The sequence below is a fragment of the Amblyraja radiata genome, chromosome 33 (genome assembly GCF_010909765.2).
Source record: "Amblyraja radiata isolate CabotCenter1 chromosome 33, sAmbRad1.1.pri, whole genome shotgun sequence".
Taxonomy (NCBI): Eukaryota; Metazoa; Chordata; class Chondrichthyes; order Rajiformes; family Rajidae; genus Amblyraja; species Amblyraja radiata.
This window is the reverse complement of record NC_045988.1, coordinates 15,309,304-15,327,385: the sequence shown is the minus strand read 5'-3', so window position 1 is coordinate 15,327,385 and position 18,082 is coordinate 15,309,304. Positions and strand designations below refer to the sequence as shown.

At 39.8% G+C, this 18,082-nt stretch overlaps 1 protein-coding gene across 1 annotated transcript in view; it reads left to right on the top strand.

Moving 5' to 3' along the window:
- glb1l2 (galactosidase beta 1 like 2) overlaps window positions 1–17,210 on the top strand; it is a 45,695-nt gene extending 28,485 nt beyond the window's left edge. Inside the window, exons 8-19 of the mRNA XM_033049988.1 lie at window positions 359–420; window positions 1,547–1,628; window positions 3,321–3,458; window positions 4,098–4,178; window positions 5,626–5,732; window positions 8,399–8,545; window positions 9,457–9,528; window positions 11,116–11,194; window positions 12,340–12,427; window positions 14,145–14,256; window positions 14,802–14,918; window positions 16,522–17,210. Coding sequence (XP_032905879.1) covers window positions 359–420; window positions 1,547–1,628; window positions 3,321–3,458; window positions 4,098–4,178; window positions 5,626–5,732; window positions 8,399–8,545; window positions 9,457–9,528; window positions 11,116–11,194; window positions 12,340–12,427; window positions 14,145–14,256; window positions 14,802–14,918; window positions 16,522–16,605 — 1,169 coding nt within the window. The 3' untranslated portion in view covers window positions 16,606–17,210. The remainder of the gene's footprint in view (window positions 1–358; window positions 421–1,546; window positions 1,629–3,320; window positions 3,459–4,097; window positions 4,179–5,625; window positions 5,733–8,398; window positions 8,546–9,456; window positions 9,529–11,115; window positions 11,195–12,339; window positions 12,428–14,144; window positions 14,257–14,801; window positions 14,919–16,521) is intronic.
- The last annotated feature ends 872 nt before the right edge of the window (window positions 17,211–18,082 follow it).

The following is an 18,082-nucleotide window of genomic DNA, read 5'->3' as shown; positions in this document are numbered from 1 at the left end:
ATGTTTACAATTTACAATTCTTAACGAAGAAAATTAACTTACAAACCTGCACGTATTTGGAATGTGGGTGGAAACAAGAGTACGCGGGGAAATTTCATGTGGTCACGGAGAGAACGTACAAACTACGTACAGAGAGCACCCATAGTCAGGATCGAACCCCTGCTGTAAGGCAGCAACTTAAGTGCTGCTCTACTGTGCCGATCCACAATGGACTACAAATGATAGGTTTATCTCCCTTTGCCGTAATATGCTTAGAATGAATTTATAGCATTCAGTATTGTTTCCCTGCAAAGTTATTTGAAAACATGACTTCCTCTTTGTGTGACTGCTTTTCTATTGCATTTTGACATGTTTACAGTTTTACCGACTTTCAACTTTCAGAAGCTGGAATCTGGACTAATGTTAATGAAAGATCTAGAAGTAAGAAATTTTCTTATCTTTGGACATGTAACATCATAGTTTGCAGAGCAGTGATCTCATGGTTAGTTATAGACATTGGTATGATATATGAAGATCAAAAAAAAAAATCAGCAAGTGGAAATTTGAAATGCAAACAAAAAGGTGGAAATACTCAGTAGGTCAGGCAGCATCTGTGGATGATGAAATAAAGTTGATGTTTTACAGTAAAGATTCTTTGTCAAAACTGGGAAGGAAAGAAAATGGAGCGGCACAATGGACTACAAAGTGCTGGAGTAACTCGGCAGTAAATATAGCATTTCTGGAGGGTTTGGGTAGCTGCTGTGTGTTTTTTTTAAGTTGGGCCCCTTCAGACTCAAATAAACTAGTTTCAAACTGCATGGAGGGTGGAGCGGGGTGAACTGGATAAAGGGACTATCACTGAGAAGGTGAGGCCAAGGTTGTGTCGGGATATGCTGTAAACAATGTCATCTGATGGATAAATAAATAGGGGCTTGGGTGGTAGAAGGGGAACATAATGCTTTGTTTACAATATGTTGGGTTGTCTGAAGTGCCTTTCTCTCAGCAAGGGATGTCGAACTTCAGACTCCATTCTTCCCAATGAACAAGGAGACAGCAGGAGCTTAGGTTTTACATTATTATTCCTCTGGGTTTGGATAATCCTGACTGAAGTCTGTTTGTTCTCACTTGTGAAAGAGGAGAGAAATTGGCATCAGTACCTTGGGCTAATATGAATTTTAGCGAAAACTCAAGTAGTCAAAAAATGTAGTGTTATTCGTTTATCTGTGTGTCCATGATGAACAGAGTTTGGAGTTTGTCTCGACTTCGGAGGTCGAATAGCTGACAAGTTAGAAAAGAAGAATGGGAGACAAATTGCCACAAAGATTCGGAATAGTGGAAAAGTACCTTAGCAGGAAATTGGTGCCTTCAAGAATGAAGGGAAAGAGAAGTAGATTTGATATGAATAATTACCATGGTAATAGAAGGTGGTCTGACCAGTTGACCGTCAGCATTAATGCTTGTTCTTTACGGAACAACTCTGTATTATAGTTTGCAAATTTTACACAATTTGCTAATTGACGATATTCCTCTGCAATCTTGTATCTGTTCTTTTTTCCTCAATGTTTAGCCTGACAAACCTAAGTTGGTAATGGAATACTGGAGTGGCTGGTTTGACCACTGGGGTAGCGGTCACCATGTCTATCGGGAAGGTACGTGATATTGTTGGAGTCCATCTTTTCATGCGCTTCATTTTCTTTCACTGGCCAAGTGATTTATTCTTGCCTCCTCTCTCTGGAATTCTCTTCCTGAGGGATTGTGGAGGATAGATCACTGGAGATATTTAAAGGATGTAAATAAATATTTGACATCTCTAAATTGTGAGCCTTGTTGTACTGACAAAGACGAATAGTTGATGCCACGAGCTTATCAGCCACTGAATAGCGAGGCTGTCTTGAATGGTCAGGCAAACTACTTGCGGTCCTATTCTGCAATAAAAGGTTGGAGTTGCTGATTGTTCATTGTTCGATTCGTTTGGAATTTTCTACAATCTATGTGTCAAAAGAATGAGGTCCATGCATATCTCGGCCCTGAACAAAAAGTTACAGGCAGATTTTAAGACCAATCGTGGAATTGCTCTTGGCTCACTGGTGATTTTTTTTCTCTCTTCTTTTCCAATCTATTATTCACTCGGCACAAATCAAATTCATAACAAGATTTTTGCCCCAACCTGCACAAGAATGACGATTTATGGTATCCTAATGGAATGCTCAGTCACCAGAGCAAATCTGACAGCCTAGGGCTATTCCAGATAAGAACAGCTATCTACAATAGTCATTGGTTCTATATGATTGCAGGAAGCATTTTTAGATTTTCTGATGATGTGGTCACAAATGATAAGCAGGAAATAATTTTTATTTACGCAATATCTTTCACAAAGACGAGACATTTCAATTCACTTTACATCCAGACTTTAATGTAATGTAAAAAGTCAGAGCCATAGAGGAAAGTAGCGCAGAAACAGGGCATTTGTCCCAAGTCCACACTAACCATCAACCACCGATTCACACTAATATGTTATTATTCCCATTTGTAATTCTCTCCACATTCTCATCATCTCTTCTTCCCACATCCCGTCCTTCCCTGATTCTGCCACTCACATGTACATTTGGGGCAATTTACAGTGGCTAATGTGTGTGGTAACCAGATAAACCAGATGAGCCCATGTGATCATGGGGAGGAAATGCAAACCCCATAAGACAGCGCCCAAGGTCGGCATTGAACCCAGGTCTCTGGTGCTGTATGAATTCTTCCATGACTTTTTTTTTTTTAACAAATGTTAACTTTAAACTAGGTTGCAAACAAGTGGATATGCTTTCACAATGTTGTTGTTATGTGAGTATTAAAAGGCTATTCTTTGAAGGGACAATAAGAGTTAAAAGACAGCTGGAAATGGAAGAAATGGATGAAATCAAACAATTGCATGGGTTTAATACAGAGGAAAGACTGATTTGTGTGCACAGATCTCCATTGAATCTTGGAAGTTGCCATGTCCACATAGCTTTGGGGGAATAAAGAAGAAAGTTAAGAGAGGCATCAATCATGATGGTATAGATAAAATGGGTAAAGTCAGGCATTATTCTAACTGGACCACACAACATTGGAAGGTTGCTGTGGATAAACCTTGTCACAAACAACCATTTATCCTCCTCCAGAAACTTCCTCTTTTCAAATGTACACTCTATAATTCAGTAGCTGAGTGTAAGTTTTTCTGTTAATCTTCCTATGCACGTTATATGTACCAAACACCTCTCGACATTAACAGCATATTATATTTGAGCCTTAAGATACGTTTCTGTTCTATATTGTTTGCTGAGATTTTAGACTTTTTTTTCCTACTGCAGGATTGCTGAATACTCTTTCGGCTCTTTTAAGCAAAGGAATTTCCATCAATCTCTACATGTTCCATGGAGGGACCAACTTTGGCTTTATGAATGGGGCACAAGACTTTGGCACCTATATTGCTGATGTCACCAGCTATGGTGAGTGTACTGAAGATGCTGCCAGGTTTCGTAACGGAGTGGTAATTGTTCATTTTGGTGATCAAAATCTCCATCAAATCGAATTTTTAAATTCCAGATATTAATTCAGTCATAACTTCATTAGTTAAAGTGATAAAGACGGTGGCGCAGTGGTAGAGTTGCTGTCTTACAGCACTTGCAGTGCCTGGGACCGAGTTCGATCCCGACCACGGGTGCTGACTGTACGGAGTTTGCACATTCTCCCCGTAACTTTGTGGGTTTTCTCCGAATTCTTCGATTTCCTCCCACACTCCAAAGACGAACAGGTTTGTAGGTAAATTGGCTTGACATAAGTGTCAATTGTCCCTAATGTGTTAATGTGCGGGCATCATTGGTCGGTGTGGACTCTGTTGACTGAAGGGCCTGTTTCTGCGCTGTATCTCTAAACTAAACTATTGTGTTCAGACATGTAGAGGTTCTAGCTATATTTAGCAAATTTTACATGTAGAGGTTCTAGCTATAGCAAATTTTACTTGTGCGCTATGCGGCACAATAGAACATTAATTGTTATTAATATAGAACCATTGACTGGTAAATATCAGTGGTTAATAACCTTGTCATTGACAATTATTAATTTAGCATAATTTTGTTCTATATTAGATTATGATGCACCCTTGTCGGAAGCAGGAGATTACACTGAGAAATACATGCAAATTCGGAATCTCTACAGCCACTACTTGGGTAAATACTCAACTGTCTGAATTTTGCGCCATTTTGGTAGAGAAAACTAAGTTCACATTTGTTTGTCCAGGACACTGAATTGAAAGACTAAAGCTATCCTTCAGACCCCCTCCTACAATAACATCTCCATTCAATGTTGGGTGAAAATAACTCAAAATGAACAAACAGTTTGAGGTGACAATGTTTTACCAAGAAGAACCTTCCTGATAGCATGACAATTCCCGTAAACATTTGTTATTTTGCCAGTGTTCATTAACTTAAGAGTACAATTTGTTCCTTGCAATATGAATTGCAAAGTGATTGGGGGACTGCACCTAAATTATGCTCAAACTTGTAGGGGGTTACATGCCAATAAATTATAATATTTGTGAATGCTGTTTGACTTCCAGTGGGACATGTATGAGGGGTTTTCTTTGGGAGGGAAAATTTGGATTTGAGAAATAATTGCACTGCAATTATTTTGCGCTGCAGCTGTCTTTGGCAAAATTGATGACCCCCCCCCCCAACTTCATCCACCCATATCTTGCTCGTATCACTGATCAGGTTTATTGGGAATGCTGCATCATCCTCATGGAAGATTTTACATCCTTTTACGAAGTTACTTTGTAGGTGGTTTGTGTTTGTAATTGCTGGGTGTTAATGCATGTTTACTTTCTACACATCATGACCCAGCTCGCTCGAATGTTTTTGTGCACCAGCATTTGCTAATTTCTCATTGTCTAAAATATATTCTGTCACTTGTTTTCCTACAATACACTTCATTTGCTGCTTTGGTGCTGGTCGGCCCATGTCCTTTGCACACTGTTTCTACACACTTCACTTCAAATTATTTGCAAAGTTGTGCATATAACATTTTGTTTTCTCTTCTAAATATTATTCATGGATGTAAATGTGAAAAGCTGAGTTCCTGTGGTGCCATTCTTTTATTTCAGCTTTGCGTCCTTTAACTAAGCCTGAATCCATGCTTTTGTATTACTCCAGACCTTGTGGACCTGAAGAAGGGTCTCGACCCGAATCATCACCTATTCCTTCTCTCCAGAAATGCTGCCCGTCTCGCTGAGTTACTCCAGCTTTTTGTGTCTATCTTTGTGGGCCTTTGTTCATATGATATTATATCAAGTGCTGTTTGAAATTTCTACTACAGGCACTAGTCTCTTGACTCTGCTCAATACATCCCCAGTATTAATTAGTGACAGGATGGCGATAGGCCATTCAATCCATCAAGTCTACTCCATCATTCAATCATGGGTGATATCTTTCCCCCTTAACCCCATTAACACACAATTGTCTTTCACACAATAATGTTTTACTGAATAGAATCAAGCCATGTTATCACATCCTTGATGAAGTCAAGCATTTTCCGGAATGTCTTTTGATTGATGCTGTTAGATCCCAAGTTGCGTTATATTAAAAAAAAAACTAAAAATTATTCTCACTCTTGTTGCAGATGAGGAATTACCTGAAAAACCACAGCATTTGTATAAATCACGATATGCTACCATTCATCCAAAGGAATACATTCCATTATGGGATGCACTCAGTTTGTTAGAAAAGGTACATTTAATGAATTACTGTTTAGTACACATCCATCCAGGATAATTAGATTTGGAAGGTGAGTGAAGCTAATCTATCTTAGTTGGAGATCCGGATTGGCAAAGCCAAACCTGATCAGAAGTTTAGAAAAAGTATATTCCCAGCTGATGTGACCATTATTTTTAACTTGTGTAGGAAGGAACTGCAGATGTTTGTTTAAACTGAGGATAGACACAAAAAGCTGGAGTAGCTCAGCGGGTCAGGAAGCATCTCTGGAGAAAAGGAATGGATGACATTTCGGATTGAGACCCTTCTTCAGACTGAGAGTTAGGTGAAAGGGAAACCTGAGAGTCGGGGAACTCTCACTAAAGAAGGGTCTCGACTGGAAATGTCACCTATTCCTTTTCTCCTGAGATGCTGCCTGACCTGTTGAGCTACTCCAGCTTTTTGCGTATATCATTTTCAACTTGTTTGCTTCTGACCTGTTTCTCGGGTAATGAAGTAGCACGTTCAATATGAGAATTTCTACTTCAACATGTATTACACCTGCATTGGGTTCCTGTTAATGTTGTTACACATACTTTGCCAGATTTAAAATGAATGCCTACATTAAGCAATCAGTTCTGCCTAAACAAGATCCGGATATCAGGATGATGGTGTGCCCAGCTGAATCGTGACTTTCTGAGGAGTGTCCCAATGTATGAAAGCTTGTAATTTTGATGCACTCACCTATATTGCAGAAGCTGGTAAAATAAAACAATGTAAATCAACATGACTAGTTGTGGAGGAAGGAACTACAGATACTGGCTTAAACCGAAGATAGGCACAAAACGCTGGAGTAATTCAGCGGGTCAGACAGCATCTCTGGAGAAAAGGAATAGGTGATGTTTCGGGTCGAGACCCTTCTTCTGACAGAGTCGGAAAAGGGAAATGAGAGATATCGACGGTGAAATAGAAATATATAAAACAAATGAATGAAAAATATGCAAAAATGTAACAATGAAAGAGGACAAAGGATTAATGAATGCTTTGAGCAGAATATACCAAAATTGAGAGAAAGGTTAATTGAATGAGAGAACCAAGGTAACTACCAGCTCACATAGATCATGCTTTAGAAAGTCTGACCATCTGATCAACGTTGCAGGCTTCTACTGCCCACGGTTTCTAATGTAAAACAAATGCTTTATAAAGCTTGGGACATGTTCACAGCTTTGCAGCAAAGTAGTTGATTTCTCCAGTTTGAGGTTGGTTATTCTCAGTTCCAGTCAGTGGCATGTAACTACAAAGAGTTAATTGACAACATTGGTTTACATTTTTAGGAAATTAAGATTTAAGTGAGTGAATATGTGGGTATAACTGAGATTGTGGTAATGTTGTGGTTTGTTTCCCCAACTGAAAGTCCTTGATTTGTGAATGTTTCGCTTGATGTATCAGAACACAATACATATGCCAGCAATAGATTTATTAGCTCCTCCATTGTAATGTCTCAAGGAGTGGTCCTGCAATCCATCCAGACTTGCCAACTCCCGAAAGCTAGGTGGGAAAGTAAGGAGGTCACATAGGCTACAAAGGGATGTCAATATTTACTATGATTTGCAAGGGGTTGCAGATGGAAGTGTGATATCCATTTTAATAATAAGAAATAGAAGCAGATTTGGATCATGAAGGCCTTTTTGACCCATTTGTTCAGTACTCACGGATCATCATCATCTACCGCACATTCCCAGCCAATTGCCATTTCCCCAGTCCTAAGAATTTAACAATTTGTTGTATATTCTGTGTTTGAGCTTTGGCAGCTTGCTGAGGTTGCAACCCTTAGGTTATTTCTGTTTGCTTCCCGACTGTATGTGTTCTATTCTGCCCACCTTGTTCCTATAAAGCATGAAGGACCTTGATGTACAAGACCACCAAGTTAAAAATACTGAACGTTAATTTTTGGCATGAAATTCCCATATCTAGAAGTTACTGATCATCTGTGGTGAGATAATCGAATGGCAGATGCGAAGAAGGTTTGAAACGAGGGCAAATGTTCAGATCTTCGCAAGTTGAAGCTTCTTCGTTGCTGCAATGTCTCCCTGTGGTTGTGTCACCTCATTGTTTCTTCCCCCCCACACCTCACTCCACCTCAATCTTGACTATCCCTGTAACCTCTTACACTCCCATATGCTCTCATGATCGTGTATCTCCAATGATGCTTCTTCCCTGCACAACTCCTCCCCTTTCTGTGGTGGGGTAGACTAATTCCCCTCCCCCCTCCCCCCCCCCCCCCCATCCCAAATCTTTGCACATCCCTAATCCTTTCTGCTCGTCACTTTAATTTCATGTTTCGTGTATCTTGTGTTTTATGACCGTTGGCAGATCAATTTTCCCTCCTGGGATCAATAAAGTTCTATCGTATCGTACGCCAGCCGTTTACACTTCGAATTTGGAGTTTATAGATCAATATGAGCCTGAGCTTTGGAATCACTTTCCTTAAGTTTAAAAAAATGTATTTACAATATTCTCTGCCATATTTTACATTGCCTTTGATTATATGCCTCTTTTCTGTATATTGGATATCATATTTTTGTTTGATAATATATCAGTTACAATCCTTGGGAGAATTCATTTTGTTGTAGTGATTGTTTTAAATACAGAGCTGTTATTAAACCAATTGCAAGAGTAACATGTTCACTTGTCTGTTCCAGATAATTGAGAGTGAAAGACCTATCAATATGGAGAACCTGCCAATCAACAATAACAATGGACAATCTTATGGCTACACGTTATACAACACAATAATAAATAGTGGTGGAGTACTTAGTTCTGAGCAGAATGTCCGTGACAGGGCACAGGTAAACAAGAGGTCTTTTGTTATATGAATTTGTTCCCTTGGGTGCTCCAAATTCCTCTCGCATTCCAAAGATGTGCAGGTAGGGAGATTAATAGGTCAGTGAAAGTTACATGTAGTGTTGGTGGGTGGCAGGAGAATCGGGTAGCAGGAGTTGTGCATGCGCGAGGGGACAATAGGTTACTGGGGGAAATAACTGGAGGAATGGAGAGATGAAATCGCACTGTCAGAACTGTGATTTTGTGCTAAATGACCGAAGGAAATATGAAAACTGTGTGCAAAGAAGTAGCCTGAAAGTAAACATAGAAACATAGAAAATAGATGCAGGAGTAGGCCATTCGGCCCTTCGTGCCTGCACCGCCATTCAATATGATCATGGCTGATCATCCAACTCAGTATCTTGTACCTGCCTTCTCTCCATACCCCCTGATCCCTTTAGCCACAAGGGCCACATGTAAAAACATGAGCAGTAAAATGTAATTCTGGGTTTGCAGCTTTAGAATGCTCTTTTAGAAATTGAATATGTTCAGCTTGCTCCTATAATTGCGGGCTGAGCCAGCATTTAATCGTCCATCCCTAGCTGCCCTTGAGAAGGAGCTGGTGAGCTGCTGTCTTGTACGGCAACAGTCTGAGGCGTGAGTATTCCCACTGTGCTGTTCGACAGAGGGCTCCAGGAATTTGACCCAGCAACAGTGAAGGAACAGTGATATATTTCCAAATCGGGACTGTGCGAGACTTGGAAGGATAATTTCCAAGTGGTGGTGTTCCCTGTGCTTTTGCGGCCCCAATCCTTCTAGCTGTTTGAGGTCATGGATTTGGAAGTTTGCTGGCTTGTGGCTCCTGTTGGGAGCGTCTCATTCATGCCCAGCTTCCTGTTTTTTACATTTGCATAATTGAGTCTCTCTTGTATTTCAGGTGTTTGTTGGCGGTCAGTCCATTGGATTTCTGGACTATAAAAATATAGAATTGACTATTCCAGATATTAAGGTGAATGTCATTAAAATATCAAATGTGTAGATAATCGTGCAAACATTTATTATTGGTGCTTTTAAAGGTTGCAACCATGTTTTTATTGCCATCAGTTGCCTGACCCATAGAGCTCCTGCAGCATTTTGTTTTTTGCCCGAGATTCCTGCCTTTGCAGTCTTGTCTCCATGTTTTTTCACGATGCTTTTATGAAAATAATGACTATGATAGAATGTAATATCAGTTTGTACATTGTGCTTTTCATCCCTTGTGGGCATGCAAAACTGTTTGATAGCTTTACTTGTTTTACAAGCAAATCCACTGAAACATTTATACAAACTAAATGACGTTTCTCTGTCTTTGCTGCACTTTACCGTTAGCCCAGTATTTGCTCTGGCATGAGAAAGGTTTGGACCACAATTTATTATTTAGAAGGAATCATATTGATTTATTCAGGAGCAAAACTGAAAAAAAATCTAAAACTTAGTTTATGGAGTATTTGATATCTGAAAGAAGTGAATTTAAAACTGAATTTTTGTGTAAATTATAGCTTGATAATTGGAAATGAAAGAATGGGCGCAGTGAGGTTTTTAGTGGTACCCTCAGCAACCTTTGAGTTTTAAACTATAATAACCTAATATACCGCGATTGCCCAATACTTCATGTAATGAACAAAATGGAAGGCCGACAAGGAGAAGAATGGAATTGTCGAATCTGAACCTGAAGATTCTGATGTAACTAAACGCATCTTCCAATTTTACAAGAGTGGTGCTAGTGCATTGCCTTAATTTGACCACCTTAGTAGAAGTTAAATGTCTTGCAGTCGACCCAGTTGGGATGTGTACATTACTTAATAGCTTTCAGAATTTCTTTTCAAGCCTCCAAAATCTAATAAGCCTTGTACACTATCAGCGGCCTTTGGGAAACTCTTCAATTTTTTTTGCACCATTGTGAAATTGTGGACATTATAACTACTGTTTAGTGATTCGTCCATCCCTTTGTGAAGCTCCAGCAACATGAGATCTTAAAAAATGTCTCCAGTAGAGTTTCTCCAGTGTCTCCACTCCTAAATGTCTCCAGCAGGGTGGCACGGTGGTGTAGTGGTAGAGTTGCTGCCTTGCAGCACTTTCAGCACCAGAGACCCGGGTTCGATCCCAACTACGGAAGTTGTCTGTACGGAGTTTGTACGTTCTCCCCATGACCGTGCTGGTTTCCTCCCTCACTCCAAAGACGTACAGGTGTGTAGGTTAATTGGCTTGGTACAAGTGTAAATTGTCCCAAGTGTGTGTAGGATAGTGTTAATGTGCGGGGATCGCTGGTTGGTATGGACTTGGTGGGTCAAAGGACCTGTTTCTGTGCTGTATCTCTAAACGAGAGCCACTGAGAGTTTGTGTTACAGACACGTGCACCATTTCTATTCACTGGTTTACAATTGCTGATGTGCCTGCCTTATCTTGCCACTTTTTAAATTGTTCTTTTTCATTGTGTATCTACAATATTCTTAAAGTTACCCAGTTTCTTTACATCAGAATTTTTCTGAGTTATTTTATTACAGAGTTCTCTGGCACTGTTTCCCCTTTATTGAAACTGGAATATTTATTTTTGTAGAGTAAACAAAATTTAAGCCTTTTGGTGGAGAATCGTGGTCGAGTGAACTATGGCACTAAACTCGATGAACAGCGCAAAGGTAATTTGATACGATAGTGACTGACAACATAGTGTTGTGCAATGTATGGTTACTTAGTACATGCAAACAATTAAATTGCTTAAGCTATTCGATTATTAAATTACTAGATAATACTCCAGTTGTTAGAAGAATGTTCCTGTGATTATAAATGTCTTACCCAGGATGGTATTAAACTGATAAATAATTATCTTCCACCTTCAGTCAAATTTAGAGAATATTTCACATGATCATTTGCAAAATCTGGTAATACAGATTATACACCATTTTGCCCCCATTTATTTTCTTTTTCATTTTATTCCTCCCCCCCCCCCTCTCCTTACTTACCTCCTTCCTTCCAGAGCCTTTCTGGATTATCCGTTTTTCTGGACCAACCAAGGCCAAGTGATAATGTAATGACAATACACCCCTGGCCCGCTAAAGACCCCACCCCTTGTTTCCCCCCCCCGTGTCTCGAAAGCACCATGGAGTGCCACAAACATAAATAAACCAAATTATTTAGTCAGAGGGTTGTGAATCTGTGGAATTATTTGCCACAGAAGGCAGTCGAGGCAAAGTCGGGGGATATATTTAAGGCAGAGATAGATTTTTGATTGTCAGAATCAATGGGGAGAAGGCAGTAGAATGAGGTTAGGAATGAGAGATAGATCAGCCATGATTGAATGGCGGAATAGACATTATGGACCGAATGACCTAATTCTACCCCTATCTCTTATGACCTTATGATAAAATGTAAACTGAATATGAATGAAATGACCTGCCGACCCATCACCGGCTCCCACGTTTCCCTGGCCGTTTAGAGCCCCGGCTTCCAACCCCGCTCCCGACTCGCAAAGTACACCAGCAAGCCCTTCTTCACTCCCTGCAAATTCTGGTGGCACAGCTGTTGTTGCGGCTCACGTTGTGGCCCCTTGGGGGCAGTGCTTTCTTCGAATCGCAGCTCCCTCCTTTTACTAAACTTTTAGTTATGCTATTAAAATCACCGTTAGATTGGCAACCAGTTTTTGATGTCTTGAATATTGTGGTGTTGTTTCTGTGTTAAAGATGCTATATAAATGCCACTTTTTTATAGTTTGCAACAAAAACAATTGATTGCAGTGGAGGATGTTCTGTTCCCTTGGAGTCACTTGTGAGTTTTGGTTCTGCAGGTCTCCTGGGAGATATCTTTCTGAATAAACAGTCTTTGAAGGGGTTTACAATTTACCCATTAGAGATGAAACCAAGTTTCATTGAGAGGTGAGGATCTATATGTGCATCTTGCTTATAAACTGTCCTGCCTCTGATTGCTTGATTTACTTTCGATACACTAAAGTCGGTTTATATTTTTGGAGGAGTTTGTGTTACATCATGAAATATTAGTATACGGTCAAATGAGGCCAGTTGTTATCTCAGGGAAGGTTAACATTTTCAGTGGGAGGTTTCTCCCCTTATTCCAACAAATATAATGAACATTTAGGGCGGCACGGTGGTGCAGTGGTAGAGATACTGCCTAAAGAGCCAAGAGACCAAGGTTCGATCATGAATTAGGGTGCGTGTCTGTACGGAGTATGTACATTCTTCCCGTGACCAGCGTGGGTTTACTCCGAGATCTTCAGTTTCCTCCCACAGTACAAAGACGTACTGTTTTGTAGGTTAATTGGCTTGATATAAATGTAAAAAAATAAAAATTATAGTGCGTGGATCACTGGTCGGGCTGGACTCGGAGGGCTGAAAGGACTACTTCCGTGCAGTATCTCTAAACAAAACTAAACAAAACATTAGTTGTCCCCCGTTAGGGTTATCATGGGCCAACAGTTAATGCAACCAATATTTAAAATATCAATGTCTGGCCAAATGAATTGGATATTAATATTGCCATGGCTTTTGACATTTATTGCATTTGAAACAAAGTTCACAAACCTCAAAATTCAATACATTTTAAATAGATATCTGAGTTATTGTAATTGTAGTTCAGATAGTAACTGGAATTTTTCAAACAAAGCTACAGTCTTTACAATGGAGTTGCATCAGAGTTCATTCAGTCTGTTACTTGTGCCACTGATCTATTTTGGATTAACTTTGTATTCAACAGTGGGAATCTCTTTCTACCTTGGTTACACACTGTAAACATAAAACACTCAGCGTCCTTCGAAATGCACAGCCTCATAAATACCAACCATTGTTCCCGTACACTGGCTCTGTGAATATTTGTTTAAATCTTCTCATGCCAGTGGTCCTCGCATTAGTTAAATTGATTACCAGTTTTCTAACTAGCCTCTCTAGTTTCAAGCCAATATGTTGATTTGCGAGTTAAATTCTGGAGGATCTGAGCTACAGGGAGAGGTTGAGTAGGTTGGGTCTCTATTTCTTCGAGTGCAGGAGGATGAGGGGTGATGTTATAGAGGTGTATAAAATTATGAGAGGAATAATTCAGGCAGATGCACAGAATCTCTTCCCCAGAGTAGGGGAATCGAGGACCAGAGGATGTCGGCTCAAGGTGAAGGGGAAAAGATTTAACAGGAATCTGAAGGGTAACTTTTTCCACACAAAGGGAGGTGGGTGTACGGAACAAGCTGCCAGAGGAGGTAGTTAAAGCTGGGACTATCTGGGACTGGTAACTGATTATCCCAACGTTTAAGAAACAGTTAGACAGGTACATGGATAGGACGAGTTTGGCGGGATATGGACCAAACGCAGGCAGGTGGGACTAGTATAGCTGGGACATGTTGGCCGGTGTGGGCAAGTTGGGCCGAAGGCACTGTTTCCACACTGTATCACTCTAATGAATTCGAATGCAAAGAAAATAAGAGGAATTTGCGGGTCCATTTTCATTCATATATTTTCTTCGATAGGCATTAACCACTGTAACTCTGCACAGGATAATCACTGCCAGAGAATTAAAGATTATGACATTTGTTTAATGGTATTTAATCACCAGCATTGGTTATTTTTTTTTGTTTACCTGTGACTGAAGTTTCTCAGCTGTCAAACTGAATTCTACTCGGGAAAACCCCGTTCTTCCTGCCTTCTTCTACGGCTCACTCTATGTGGATTCAATGCCCTACGATACTTTTATAAGTCTTAAGGTGAGGAAAACTTGTTTTATTCATTGTCGCCTGCTGCTTGGGACAGTACATTTTACATTGACGGTATAATTTGTATCCAGAGATGTGGGACTGAATGAGACTGTTGAAAAAGCACCCATCCATAAACCTCAAACTGTAATGAGTGGGGAAATTGAACAACGTTGAACTTTTTATGTTGATGTTTCTCCTTTTAGAATAGCTGTCAGAGATGAACACAAGAAGTAATAATGGACACAAAGTGCTTGTGCAACTCGGCGGTTTAAACCACCATCTGCAGTTCATTCCTGGAAACACAGTTAGTTATGTAGTGCTAGCCTTCAGTAGTGGAGCCATGATGATTTCTGGTTCTAGAGTATTTTCTGTGTCCAGTTCTCTTGTCCGTTTCTATAAATGGCATGGAGTAAATTGAATTGGCTCAAGATTTTGCTGAGTTGCGGGAGTTTGGTAGGGATCCAAGATGCACCTTCCACTTGGCGCTTTGTTCTGAGTATGTTTGCAAATGCAAATGCAAAACAAATGTAACTATGTTTTTATGCAATTTTTAGGGCTGGGAGAAAGGTGTGGTGTTTATCAATGGATTGAATTTGGGCCGTTACTGGAATATAGGACCACAAAAGAGACTTTACTTACCCGCTCCGTGGATACAACATGGCAACAATGAGGTAAGAGAGACCGATGTTAACAGTCTCCACAGATTGCATTGATAATCTGCGTCTGTCACAAAACAATTCTAACTTCATTATTTTAGGCAACCATTAAATAAATATAGAAACATAGAAAATAGGTGCAGAAGTAGGCCACTCGGCCCTTCGAGCCAGCACCGCCATTCAATATGATCATGGCTGAGTATCCTAAATCAGTACCCCTTTCCTGCTTTCCCCATATCCCTTGATTAAGCTGGTAGAGCTGAATAATATGGAGTTTAAAAGTAGGCCAGGATTCAGTGATTAAGAAGGAACTGCAGATGCTCGAAAATCGAAGGTACACAAAAATGCTGGAGAAACTCGGCGGGTGCAGGAGATAGGCAACGTTTTGGGCCGAAACCCTTCTCCAGCATTTTTGTGCACCCAGGATTCAGTGAACAGGTTAATCTTTCTCTGAGAGATTAGCTGTCCCTGTGTCATATTAACCAAAACTAAAGCAGTAACATTTAATTAAAAAGCTTCCAAATATTTTATTTTGCCAATTTATCATTTTCTAACCCCATTCCCTAACTCCTCAGATAATTTCAGACCACCTCCTTATATTTTGTTTTCTATGGAACTTTTTTTTTTAGGCAATAAAAAGGCTTTGTGGTTAATTATTAATTACTATTATGGATCATAAATTCATGGTGCAGTTTACTTTGCCTTTTTTTACCTAATGCAGAGAATACTGCATGCCAGAAGCATTAGCTCAGTCGTAGCATGCTCATTTTTGAGTTGGAAGGTTATTATTTAGTTTTGCAGCCAAGTCTTAAAGAACACAATTTAAACTAATCTTCCTGTATACCCTTGCTCTGCTTTTCATGTTCATTGTTAAACCACATCTTTTCAGGTAACAGACACTAGCTGAGCAAGTGAATTTGATGGTCTCTTGGTGACTTGACATACATTGTCTTCAGCCAATCCCACCAAGGACTGATCATTTATTGGCCTCTTGTGGGACTTCTTGTGCACATAGTAATGTTGACACAGAATAGCACTTTGTGGCTATGGTGTAGTTTAGTTTAGAGATAGTTTAGGAAACAGGCCCTTCTACCCACCGAGTCCGCACCAACCAACCATCCCCACACATTAACACACACTCGGGACAATTTACACTTACACCAAGCCAATTAACATACAAACCTGTACATCTTTGGAATGTGGGAGGAAACCGAAGATCTCGGCGAAAACCCACGCAGGTCACAGGGGGAACGTTCAAATTCCTGTAGTGTTCAGAAGGTTGCAGCATCCAAACAAAGACAAGTAGGAAGGAAGGAGCAGTTTAAAAGTGCAAATTCTCCTAGGCCTTTGCTCAATTGTCAGAACTCAAGTTTGCCATCAGTCATAGCCAGTTGCTGTTGAAAATAGACTGCTCCTCCTTGTCTTTGGCATTCCTAAGGCTTGTCAGAGGGAAGGAAGCCAGATGCACAGGATCTGTTGGACAGAAAATCTAATGTGCTTTTTCACTAAGAAGTGATGTGCTTTAATTATTTTCTATTTTTAAAATTGCCATCGCAGCCTATGCTTTCCCCCTCATTTGTATGGCTTTCTTACACATTTCCTTTTCTTGTCAAATTAGATTGTAATATTTGAAGAGAGCAAAGCTGGAAAAACAATTGAGTTTGCGAATCAGCCTGACCTTGGACAAGCTGAACATGTGTGAAGATAAGAGCAAAGACTTTTTTTAAACTTTCCTATTAACTTTTTACATTCTGGTGAAGGAAAAGCAGCCAGTCGTACTGTGACTAACCAACACTTCCTTTTGAATACTGAAATTAAATCATCTTTGAAATGTTTTGGAACAATTGATTTGAAATATAGAATTGTCTATATTTAAAGTTTAAACGTGTTACACTATGGGTAAGTATGTAGATGGCCATTATACATTTTGAAATGTCTCTGCCCACATTTAATTAAGGCATCAACTTGTTTGAAATTAATAAATATTTCATTCACTGAATGAAAGGGTGAAACACTAAGAACAATAGTGTGAGATTTATTCATTTGTGTACAGTATTTAAGAAAATAAATCTATTTAGTATGTTGGGCCTTTTAATTCTCCCAGATGTAATAATTTTACATTTAACTCAATTTTTCATTCACTGGACATGAATTTGTAAACTGGGAAGATTGCACTAAAGATGTGAAGGTGTGACATTTATAACTGCAAATTCCATAATGTTCTTAAAATATTGTAACTAATGGAAGATTGTACAATTGAACAAAACCTGGATGTCAAAGAAAATTAAACCTCGCTCTTCCTTTGTTCCTGCTTGTTTGTGTTGTCAATGTTTTGCTGCATTGAGAGGCTGGATATTAACTAATCTTCCAGGACCTCTAAGAGACATGATGCTAAAATAAATGATTTGGGATTCCTAATAAGACACAAGGAACTGCAGATGCTGGTTTACAAAAATGACACAAGGCACTGGGGTAACTCAGTGGGTCAGGCAGCATTTCAGGGCCCATATCTGAGGTAGAATATGCTGGTGCTGGAGAGGGTTCAGAGAATGATAACCCCCAGGATGATTGGGTTAATATATTGAAATGTTTGAAGGCTCTAGACTTGTACTCGCTGGAGTTTGCGAGGGTGGAGGAGATCTCATTGAAAATTACCGAATAATGGTAAGCCTAGGTAGAGTGGATAGGGAGAGGATTTTTCCAGTAGTGGTAAAGTCTAGAACTAGAGTGTACAGCCTCAGACGAAAAGGATGCACCTTTACAATGGAGAAAACAATGAATTTCTTTAGCCGGAGTGTGGTGAATCTCTGGAATTCATGGCCACAGATGACGGTGGAGGCCATGTCATTGGGTCTTCTTAAGGCAGAGGTTGATAGGTTCTTGGTTAGTAAAGGGCGTCAATGGTTATGGGAAGAAGGCAGGAAAATTGAATTGAGAGAGAAACATAAATCAGCCACGATTGAATGATGGAGCAGACTCGATGGGCCAAATGGCCTAGTTCTGCTCCTGTATTTTATGGAGATCATGGATAGGCAATGTTAAGGGTCCGGTCCAGACTGTTAGCTGTGTAAATGAATAAGTTGTCTCTGTAGATCAGCATTCTTCATAAATTCTGCAGGTAGAACCAAATTAGTTATTAACTTACTTCCTTTGGCAGAAAGGTCCAGATCTTCTTCTCA